The sequence below is a fragment of the Haliotis cracherodii genome, unplaced genomic scaffold (genome assembly GCF_022045235.1).
Source record: "Haliotis cracherodii isolate W230 unplaced genomic scaffold, xgHalCrac1.p SCAF_17, whole genome shotgun sequence".
Classification (NCBI taxonomy): Eukaryota; Metazoa; Mollusca; class Gastropoda; order Lepetellida; family Haliotidae; genus Haliotis; species Haliotis cracherodii.
Genome location: NW_027266272.1, coordinates 29,615,702 through 29,627,789, shown reverse-complemented (window position 1 = coordinate 29,627,789; position 12,088 = coordinate 29,615,702). Strand labels below are relative to the sequence as shown.

The 12,088-nt window shown below is 39.6% G+C and overlaps 1 protein-coding gene across 1 annotated transcript; it reads right to left on the bottom strand.

The window, feature by feature from the left end:
- Positions 1-2,041: 2,041 nt before the first annotated feature.
- LOC139464592 (cobalamin binding intrinsic factor-like) lies at positions 2,042-9,079 on the bottom strand. Its single transcript, XM_071246114.1, has 5 exons — positions 8,955-9,079; positions 5,633-5,710; positions 4,891-5,046; positions 2,338-2,468; positions 2,042-2,103 (listed from the first exon to the last, which is right to left on the bottom strand). Exons 1-5 carry the CDS (start codon positions 9,077-9,079, stop codon positions 2,042-2,044), a joined length of 552 nt encoding a protein of 183 aa, XP_071102215.1.
- Positions 9,080-12,088: the final 3,009 nt, after the last annotated feature.

Below are 12,088 nucleotides of genomic sequence, written 5' to 3'. Positions count from 1 at the left end.
AGAAAAGGAAATCCATAATTAAAGTTGTCTTGGAATATGTGTAAAAACTCTGGTGCTTCAAATAAGGTCCCTTCCTGATGGCCCTGTCACACTACAACGTATAGCAGTAACGTGTGGCGACATATGAGAATTTTACCAAAACGCTGGCAACGCTGAAACACGCTATGGATAAGTTAGGTGTAAGTTTTATACGTTAAAAGCACGCAGAGGCTTAAAAACGTTTTGGTGCATGCGCAACATTTTCGGCGAAAGGGAACGTATGAACCTTTTACATATCTAGACTGCTCTCGCTTTTCGTGGTAATTTGATAAATGGGTGTGCACTACTAGTTATACTACCGCTGGGCCCGTTTTAGGCTCCTTTCCCCTATGCTGAGTCATACGCTGGCCATACGTTGAACACGCCAGACACACGCTGGCAATACACTTTTATACGCTGTCATAGTTTATGTATAAGTCAGTGATACGCTACTAATACGTTAGACATGTGTAACATATACGGTGAACTCGGTATGTATACGCTGTGTATACGCCCAAATCATGGTTTTTCGATGAAAGCTCGACGTATGACAGCGTACTAACTGTATCTTACTAGGTGCAAGTTTCTCCAATACGTTGCTGTGTGACAGGGCCATGAGCACTAGTTGAAAAATCTGTATAATAATTTAAGTTTTATGAATATAATCTTATTATTGTGTGGTATAGATCTAACTGTTAAATGCAAATGACCAAAACTAGACAAATATCTGTAATTTCGGATTGAACTGAAAGAATCTTCAATTTCGTGTTTATGTATCGTTACTGTTACATTAACCGAAACTGATTTTCTGTGCAATACACTTTGACCACAAATGCATTGAATGTTTCACATGTACACATGACAATGTGCTTTGCTATATATAGCGCAACCATAAATAACCTCCGCCCCTTGTGATTGATGCAGACGCCAAACACGATCGATTCGATTTTTTATGATAAAACTACAGAAAATTTATTGACCAACTATATCTAGATATGGAGCCATTAGTGGTATCCAGGGTTTGTCATTCAAGTTCATACGAAGTTTGACGGGCAATGGTGATCTTGTTTGCGCACGGTTTTCAAAAAGCTTTTCCCGGCACTCGATTATGTTTACATTGCCAGTCACTGTTCGAAACTGAAACACCGCCACATTGCGGGCTATTTATAGACAAGGTGGTCATAATAAAATCTGGAAGTGATCTACGGTTCTTCGGTATTGACGCCAGTAAGGTATGACGTCAAAGCTGATTTTGTCGTCAAAGAAGTGACGTCATAGCAGGAAATGACGTTAAACCCGGAACCAGAAAAGGATCACAATAAACCGAAATTGACTTCATCGAGGGAGAATATGACGTCAACTTTGCCGGAAATGACGTCAGTTTACACCGGAAGTGACGTCACAGAAAGACCAATATTACTGTTTTCAAGGTAACAATCAGGTATTATGTTTTTGCTTTCTTGATGTACTATATGGAATTACCAGACACCAGATACTGGTTCTCTCTGGTGTAATAGTGGTTATGTATTAAAATGAATTATCAAACAATATTTATCAGAATACTTCTATTACAACAGTAGTAGTACCTCCCATCTCCCCAGCATATAAGCATCAAGGATGTTTGGTTATTGGAAAGAAGTGGCGTTTCCATGCCTTTTGCATGTGCAGATGCTGTTGACTGCAGAAAGTTATCTCCCTTAAGACCAGTAGAAACCTGACTATGAAGAGGAGAGTCTGTGGCAAATCTTCAAGTTTCATAGTGTAAGATCAGCCAAAAGGCAGGCTTTATGGCCATGAGGTAATAGAGGTAGTCTTCTTAGAATTATCCACGATGATAACTATTGTTTGATTTCACCACATCAAGCGTTTATTTCATATTCATATACAGCCAGCACTAAAATATTTATTATTTTGTATGAGACCACGTTCAATTCCCTTAATTGCCTTAATAGAGATACGGTATTTCCACGTCTTGTTTTGGGATTAACTCGACCCTTGTCTACGGTGTGGTGAAATCGTTTGTCTAGTACGTGGTGAAATTGAAGGTTATCTCGGACCCATCTGTTGGTACGTACATACTGACACCTGCAATATAGAAATACCATGGTCAGTTTACGTGTGGATCAATCCTTCTCCATGCAATATTTGTAGTATATGTATACACACATACATACATACATACATACATACATACATACATACATACATACATACATGCGTACGTACGTACTTGCGTGTATGCTTTCGTTTATACGTACATATATAGATGCATAACGCACGTGCACACGCACATACCTACTAACATACTAGCATACTTACCTAGAGGTGTAGGTTCCCCTTTGTCCAGGATCTGCCAGTAGGTCTTGTCCTCGGTGCTTCCAGCCACTTTGTTCATGCTTAGTATAAAATATCCCGTCACGGCTGGGGTCGCAAAATACTCAGCTGTGAAACTGAACAACAAGAGTGATTACATTGTGGAACCATTGCATTTCACTTTCATCGATTTATAGTGTGTTTTGACTATAGTATGGTATTTTCAATGCGTTTGCCACACAAACTGAACAAGAAATAGATCACGAAACACTGGCACAAACTATTTAGATTTCAGATAATATGGGAATGACTTATAAAGCGTTTTTACAAAGGAGTCTCACTGAAGAGGTGTACCAGTCCAGAGAAGGCTGACTCTCACAGAGGGATTGCATCTGGAGATGAAGATGTTGTTTGACAGAGAAGGTATTGTCTTAGGGATAGGCGGTGTCTGACAGAGGTGCTATATGACAGAACGCTATTGTCTGAGGAAGAAGGTGGTGTCTTGCAGAGAAGGTTGTGTTTGACAGATAAGGTGTTGTCTGAGGACGGAGGTTTTGTCTGAGGGAGAAGGTGTTTTCTCAATAGGAAGGTGGTGCCTTACAGAGATAATGGTGTATCACAAAGCAAGTGTTTTCTGAGAGACTTCTAAGTGATGTCTGACAGAATCTGAATAGAAAAAGAAAAGAAAAATGCGTCTGACATAGAAAATGTTGTTTGAGGGAGAAGGTTGGTTGGTTGGTTTGTTGTTTAACGCCGCACTCACCAATATTTCAGCAATATGACGGTGGTCTGTAAATAATCGAGTCTGGACCAGACAATTCAGTGATTAATATCACAAGCATCGATTCACGCAATTTGGACCGATGACTTGCATCAACCAAGTCAGCGAGCCTGAACACCCGATCCCGTTAGTCGCCTTTTACGACAAGCATAGTCACCTTTTACGGCAATCATAGGTTGCTGAAGACCTAGTCTACAAAGGAATCTTCACGGGGTCGAGGGAGAAGGATGGTGCCAGACAAATAAAGTGCTGTTCGACAGAATAAATGGCATCTGACGAAGAAAGGACAGTGCTTATGTAGCTGGGAAAGAGTTTGTGACTGATGAGGAGCGAGCGAGCGACCGAGTATGGTTTACGCCGCTTTTACCAATATTCCAGCAATATCACGGCGGGGGACACCAGAAATGGGCCTCACACATTGTACCCATGTCGGGAATCGAACCCGGGTCTTCTGCGTGACGAGCGAACGCTTTAACCACTAGGCTACCCAACCGACTGATGAGGATGTAGCTGAGAAAGAAAATTGTATATCAACGGGAAAAAACTATGATTCACATAAAGTTTAATAAAACCTAAACGTATTTAGAAATTAAACAATGCATCTTTCAATGCATGTCCACGAAGACATATCTTTGACTATAAGGTTGTAATTCACATTTTGCCCGTGCATGTTAATGCACGTCGCACAATTTCGATGCTTGTGTCTTTGCTGGCTGCATGATATGTGTTTTTGAAACAACATACAATGATTGTTTAGCTATCGGATTCTCATAATACACTGTTGTTTAACCATGAATAACGATTATGCAATGCCATGGCTTGCTGAAAATCAACGTCTACGCGCCGTCGGTATGATGCAAACAGGAATATGCAAAAGGAAGTTGCCAGACATTTTATTGTTCATCGGAACACCGTATTATCTTTTTTATCTAGAGCCGGGAAAAACACATGACTCGCCACGCACCGGTCGTCCATGTGTGACATTGCGTCGACAAGACAACATATACGGTTGGCGCATCTACGAAATCGATACCAAATTGCCACATTAACAGATCGGACAATTTCTGGGTTGAGACCAATTAGTGGCAGAACCGTATGCAACCGGTTGAGGGAGCAGAACTTCTAGCCCTCGTCACCGTGAGGCACGCCTAATTTAATGTAGACAGCATCTGAGGTTCAGAAGACAAGACTTGGACTGGTGTCATCTGGACAGCTTTCATGGTTTTCAAATGGTCTACAGGCGTCCAGGAAAACGTTTTCGCGATGCTTGCGTTACTCAACGTCGTTAGTTTGGCAGTGCAAGTGTGATGGTATGGGGTAGCATCACTCATGAGAGAACACAATCCATCATTGTTGGCAATTTGAATGGCGTACACAACTGGGACGACATCGTTCGAGATCATGTTCTACTCTTTTGCAAATGCTGGGACACAACAGCAGGATAATGCCCGCCCATATGTTTCATGTGTTGTAACAGACTTTTTGAGGCAGCAGAATATTGCTGTACTGCCATGGACGGCTGAATCTTCAGACTGCTCCCCCACAGAACATGTCTGGCTTGACATCAAACGACGCCTACAACAGGACCAAGGGCGGTAACGATAACTCAGTTTGGCCAATCTTTGGTTGGCATTTGGAACAACATAACCCACGCTGATTTCAATCATCTTTCGTCTTCAATGAACCATCGCTGCTTCGCCTGTATTAAGAGACATGGTAGCCACACCCGACATTGACATTGGGATTGATGGAGGAAGTGCGTTAGGCAGTAATCTTACCGGAAATGCTGTTCGACGGCGACGGCCTCCTGGAGGAAGTAGAGGAGCTCTCTCTGAGGCATCTCAAGCTGGACAATGGACTTGAACGTGTCCGGTTTGAGGCTGTTCTCCACCACCATAGTAACGGTGATATTAGGACCGCACATGCAACAAGAACTGAAGAATAACGATTAAATAGTTTAATCATGTATCACTTTTGTTTTCAGTGGCGGAGTACTAAGATTATCCAGTAAACTACCGTCACTGATTTAACTACTTTAAATCTGCATTGAAGCGTCTCTTGCTATTCATTGAGAAAATAATAGATATCTAACTTTTCTGTAGCGCCACTTGCATAATGTTAACTGTACTATTTGACAGGAAGAGATAATTCTTACTTAAATTCATTAAGTATGTGCCTCTATGTTCACAATGTAAGGTGCTTGAATATGTTAAAATGAAAATGTCTGATCTAATTAAATAACGCCTGTCCGATTGGTCCACATAGTATATAGGCAAATCGCTAATGCTGGGGTGCTTGATGAGACTAAACAGGTTTTCAATCATTGCAACAAGGCTTGCAATGCTTTCTTTGGAAGGAGACAAACAATTTCTTTTCTACAGCACATTTGTTTCAGGAAGCATGTCAAACAGACAAAACAATTCTTTTGTTCAATCTCAGGTCAAATCACACTCACCCTCTCTAAAATACTAAATTGTCAGTCCCTTCAATGTCGACTTAGTGAAAGAATTGTGTACTTACTCCTGGCAAGTCAGAGCCATTGCCACGCAGGCCAGCAGACATACACACGAGAGTGTACTCATAGTCCTTGTACGTAACCTGGAAGGAACAAATTATCACTGCACGAAATAGTGTATTGCAATGTGTGTCCTCATGTTTGGAATAACGTTTGAAATCTGTGCTTTATGGAAAATGATACTGGCATTTGCAACTATATGCCTTTATATGCCTTATGTTAGCAATGTATGCTCATAGGATGAATTATTTTCATGTATTCCCAATGGTGCTTAAACGTTACGGGGTGAATAATTTTCATGTGATCAGTTTTATATAGGTTTGAATTAAATGGAAATAAAAAAGATAATGCTTCAACTGTTTCCATAAGGTTTGAACGTGATGCAAGTGACAAAAATATTTACATAGTCCAAACGTAACGAAGTGTTGTACAATATCATACAATATCAAGATACCCGAGTGCTGCCATGATGTGGAGAGAGCGTAGTTGAGATTCTTGAGGGTATTGAGGATTTTGTTCGAGCAGCTACATGGATTCCTTCGCCCTGAATCTGATGCATGAGCTTATTAATGTTTGTTTATTATTTAGCGCCGTACTCAGCAATGTTCCCGCAATATGTCGGCGGTCTGTAAAAATCGAGTCTGGAACAGACAATCCAGGGATTGGCCATCACAACCATCTATCCACGCAATTGGGATACAATGACATGTATCAACCAAGTCGGCGATCCTGGCTACCCGATCCCGTTTGTCTCCTCTTACGACAAGCATGGTTTGCTGGAGACAGGGTCTAACCCTGGTCGCCTTTTAATGACACAGACAGGGAGGGTCTGAACCAAGCAGGGGAATGTGTATGTGGGTCAATGTTTTCTGTTCACTTGCAAATGGAAATACAGTTTGTCATGTCTCAAAGCACATCAATCTTTGTTCCACTGTTTACTCAGAGGCACTTACATTCAAAAGTTTCACTGAAATTGAAAACTCCGATATTTAAGCTTCAACTAGCTAACATAGACAGAAGGGGTTGTGTAACATATAAAGATGTCACTTATAACGGTATGAAATATGTTCTTAACTTTGAAGGTTATCCACGTTGAAAGAATGCGTAATGGTCTGAAATTTAGATTCTATATGTAAACTGAAGTAGGCAATGTACCATACTAATGATTTGCATTATCATGACAAATATCACTATTTGTTTTATGCCCTATATTTGAAAAAAGCAAGATGTAAATTCCCATAAAACCAAAGTTCTGTTCCGTTTGAACACCTCACTTTTAATTGAAGGTATTGGTCATAAATATTGACCGCATTAACTTGAACGCAATGGAAACACATATCAAATACAATGATATTCACATACATTCGTAGTATTTTGTTGTAAATGACAATGTCTGGCAAATGATTCTCATGTTAAGTTCCCATGACTGAACAAACAACAATGTGATTATCGACTTTCCTTGTACTGCGATAAACTTTGCTCAGTTTATTTTGTACCTCAAAGGTAGCAGGCTGCCACATGCGTCAGTGTTACAAGTCATTTTCTTTTGGAACATCCGGAAGATGTGCAGCTACATGTATATACCAACAGTAGGAATCTAAGCTTTCATTTCATTAAACTTTAACGAATTGGACATCTCCAATGATCTGCCTTGTCCATATGGAGATCCATTAAATGTGTTAGTTCGTTTGTTACGTATATATATAATATAATACATACATTTACCTTGGCTAAATTTATAAATTCAACAGAGTCTGGGTTGAAGGATTGTATAACTGTTGTTTGTAAATTATATTATGAGCATGTGTTTATGAATCCCTATCAAATAGTGATGAAACCACTTGTTTGCGAAAAGGTGAGTGTATCCACTGGGTGTTATAGATTTAGAGCAATAGATTGCATACACAGTAAATTATGAATGCCACAGGTGCATGCGATGGATGACTAATTGAAATGTATTTCGGAGGTAAAGATCAATAGAAATTGTGACAAATGTACAAGTATTACCTGTATGATTGACAACAGCTGAGTGTATTGCACATGAGACAAATGTATGTTTGCCCAAGGCTCCTGTGCATGAAACTAAGTCAGACAATGTTGCAAGTGACCTCTGTTTTTGACTTCATTCCGGATACCACAGCCTGAATCTAGGAGAATTGCTCCCGGCTATGTGAAATGCTCAGTTTAGCTTCTCCAAGCTGTTATAATGTGGAAAATGCCAAATTCGAGATAAAGGTGCATATTCTGTAGGAAAGTCAAAGTTGGGACGGGGTCCAAGGTTCAAGATAGCGCTATCTCGATTTCGAGATAAGCTGTCAAATGTATATGTATTCAGTAGAATTTGTTGTAGTTGCGTATCAATATACCTTTTAAACATACCGTAGTCGAAACAATATCTATTTTTCTTAAAGTAACTATTAGTTCAAGGAGTGATCTTTTCCCCCTAATTGGTAGGTCTGATAAAGTTTATTGCTGAAATTTCATGAACAACTAAAGAGTAAACCAAGATAGTTTTAGCTGGGTACGACTTCAATTAATTTCCCTATATAATGCCAAGTATCTTTTTTCGAAAGAGGACCTCCCAGTCTAAATACCACAATTTTAGTATTATCCAAATTTACCTTTAAGCTCCATTTATTGCGTCTGCAACCCACTAGCGCTGTCTGATACTATTATACTAGTAACAATATTTCTTATAAATCAGGACATAACTGAATACCATTTTTCCCTTTAGAAATAACTTCTAACATTTACGTTTCCTCTTAGACACGATTTAACACATTTATAAGTACTTCTTAGAGAATTCCGCATTTTACCTTTCAGACCATACGATTTCAAAAGAAACCATAACTTATCCCGATTTATTCAGCCAAACGTTTTTCTTAAAATCTACAAAATCCACAGGAAGTTTGCATTTCTCATTGCCTAAACATTTCTATAACAAAGCATATAATGTGAATATGTGGTCCATAGATGAATAACCCTGTCTAAATCCGGCTTGAGTTTCTGATATTTTATTCCTTATGTTTGACCACAGTGTTAGTTTTTAACAAAGTAAAGTCGTGTAGACGTTGAGAAGTGATCTTGAGATACCAAGGTAGTTATTTCCTCTTCTTTTTGTGAATAGGGATAATAACCTCTCCAGTCCATCGGGAAAAACATCGGACTCAAATATGTTATTTAATAATGCCTTTAAGAAAGGCATTGTCACATTTCCGGAGAATTTTAACATTTCCATTATAATTTGTTTTTACCTGCGTCTTTGCCATCTTTTGAATGACAAATTGTATTATATATTTCGACGAGGATACTGTAAATACTCCTTACCTGTGCTTTAGATATCGACGTAAACAGCAGGATGCTTTAGGTCGCCTGTTCGAAGGTTCCGGGTAACTGTGATTTATATAGTGCTGTGTCACGTATGCCGTGACACTCCGTTCCCTGCAGTGCATCCTGTTTGCACACCTGATGATACACTTATGTGCATATATCAAAGAATGTGTGCATGACATATGATCAATACATAAATGCAGCAGCAAGCCAGCAAAGAGTGACTGCTAAAACCGCTTCAATCATAATATACGTTAAAGACAGAAAAATTATGTGATAATGATTATCATGACATTGACTAACAGCCTATTTGACATATGTTTTCCGTTCTAATGGGTATGGGGGTCCAAGGTCTCGTCTAAAACGGGTAGTAAAATTATCTAGATATTTCACTGAAATTGTTTGAACAAACAAATTTCAATTTGAGAAGAAAATGAATAGAAATATAATAAGAAAGTCACTGGGGATCCATCTTCCAGTTTAACACTTTCACATTTCACTGGAATAGAAGCACTTTTGCCCCATACGTCTTAACAAACGACATATTGGGTTTGGGTATCATGGTATATCGGCCGTTAGTGTAACAATGTATATCCAATGTATTGTTCACAATATCGGCCATTAGTGTAACAATGTATATCCAATGTATTGTTCCCAATATCGACCATAAGCGTAGCAATGCATATTCAATGTATTGTTCACAATAACGGCCTTTAGTGTAACAATGTATATCCAATGTATTGTTCACAATATCGGCCATTAGTGACACAGTGTATATTCAATGTATAGTTCACAATATCGGCTATTAGTGTAACAATGTACATCCAATGTTTTGTTCACAATATCTATCATTAGTGTAACATTATATATACGGTGTAGTGCAATATATCAACCTGTACTAAGTATCATTCTTACTATGATCCCAAGAACATGGTTGAATAAAGATACGACAATAACCGGTCGTATCGTTCGGACTGGAATGAGTTTGGCCCCATGTGAAGCCACGGAAAGGTAGCAAGTCAAGACAGGAAATGACGTATATATGGAATCTGGGAGCTCCTAGGAAGTGATGTCATAAGACTTCTGCTATGGGGCGTTTGTGACTTCCGGTTTTGTAAGAACTGTGGGACAAAACGGCGGTCATGGCGATCGCAAAAATCTCGCGAAAGTAGTGACGTCATGATCTTTTGGTCAGATTTGGCATAGGTAAAAATTGCGGACATAGTATCCCGAATGTCTCGCGAAATAGTAGATCGAGACAGATGACGAACAACATTAACGAATACATTGATCTTTGCGTATAAATTGATAAACGAATTAATGTATTTTGTATTAGAAAAGCTTTTACAAGAGAATCGTCTATACTCTGTGATGGGACTATCCATACTTTTCCTACAATACAATTTAACTCAGCAATGAAACCAATGTACCCTATCGTCATAGGTCCGGTGTAGAAGAATTCCCCTATTGCCTATCTGTTTCATCTGTATGAGCCATCGAATAAATGGTAGGTATTGGTAGGTACATGTATATCCAACATGTCAGTGTCGATATATATACATATATTGCTATCACAAGAATCAAACGTAGTTTGTATCCGCATTCGACATCCTTTCAGAGTTGCAGACACACTTCGAATGAAGAGTTTAGCCAAGGGGTGTCAGTAGAATATATACGTCAACCACGTTTAAACCAATCAATGAGCAGCTACACGAAACTACTGACTGATTACTGTGTCGTGTAAAATTGATTTCTAACAGAAACAGGAAAACAATAGAACTATATGTCCAACGATGAAAAATTCGGACCTGAACACAGAAACTTCTCCACCACTGCGCACATACACCATTTGATATATTGATCCTGATGCATTAGCCATCGTAACCATTGAGACACTGTATAGTGTAGCCTCTCTCCGTCCTCTATCCATGTTGTGGTATGTTGACAATGGTTTGAGGCTCAAGATAATCTCTCTTAAATACAAGCATACACGACATAGAGTTGTTTCCCCTAGAAATGGATCTACGTTCTTTTGTCCAATGAGTATGTAATGGATAGCAGCAAATCCTCTTCTACGAATATGAACATCACTTTAGCAGCAGGACAGTGTTACCTCAGACATGTAAAATATGACATTTGAAGAAACTTTTTCTCAGTCTGTTTTGACCTTTTTGTTTCTTGTCATGTCAATTAGGGTCGCATGACACCCGGAACATCGACGTCTAAATTCCCTGGTACAGCGGTGGTCTTCTGTATCATTTAAACCCACATCGCAAGCTTAACACTATTCACTGTACCCTGAAAACCTGACAGAGATGTAATGACATCATTGTGTCTGTTATGGTGGTAAATGTGAATGATCTTAGATAGGTTTACCACTTGTGCAAAAGCTTATTCCAAATTTCTTGAGAGTGTACGTTCAGCTGCTATTCAAGTTCCAGATAGACACCGAGAACACTCCAAGTATCAACTCTGTGAAATGGAGCAGGTCATTTAACATAATGAAGTGCAGCAACTAATGCTCGGACAAAAGCATAAATCATACTGGTTCGTGATTCTATCTGTCCATTGTTTCTGTTGTAAGAAAAAAATCAGTTTCTGGGGACTCAGTTTTGAATGGTAGCCACGTCCGACACCAAGGCAATCCGCGTCCTCTACATGAGAAAGTCAATATCCATGGCTGCATGTTGATGGGGGTCTTCTGGTATGGGACGAGTGATAGGGCCCGGCTTGAGGGCGCCACAATGAAAGTAGAAAAGGTTGCGTGGCCTGCTCTGTCTGGGTCAGAGCAGGGGAGGATTGTTAGACAGCTGCTGGTAATTCTGTTGGGTTTTCCGTGTTCAGAGCAGTTGTCGGGGTAACAAAGAATGTCTGAAAGTCTTAGCATGGTGAAAACAGGCAGTGTTATTACGTCACAGGGTAAGTGATGTGTCAGTCGGACAGTGACAGTAGCCAATATAGTTGCAACTGAAATCTGTTTCTTATACAGTGGCGAAGCAACATATTCGCAAAACAACAATTGTTTTTAATTGCCTTTCGCGGCAATCCATCGGTCTGTCCGCTAGAGTAGCCATCCTTTGTCAAAGGGAAGCTACTCTAACCCTAGTCTATGAGACGTCACGGCCACGGTC

Bases quoted from the DNA above. Each gene is read 5' to 3' on its own strand.
- LOC139464592 (XM_071246114.1), bottom strand. From the start codon at position 9,079: ATGCACTGCAGGGAACGGAGTGTCACGGCATACGTGACACAGCACTAT. The intron at 5,711-8,954 runs GTAAGGAGTATT...TGTTCCTTCCAG, and splicing joins CGTCGATATCTAAAGCACAG to GTTACGTACAAGGACTATGA. The intron at 2,469-4,890 runs GTAAGATTACTG...CTTGTTGTTCAG, and splicing joins GCCGTCGAACAGCATTTCCG to TTTCACAGCTGAGTATTTTG.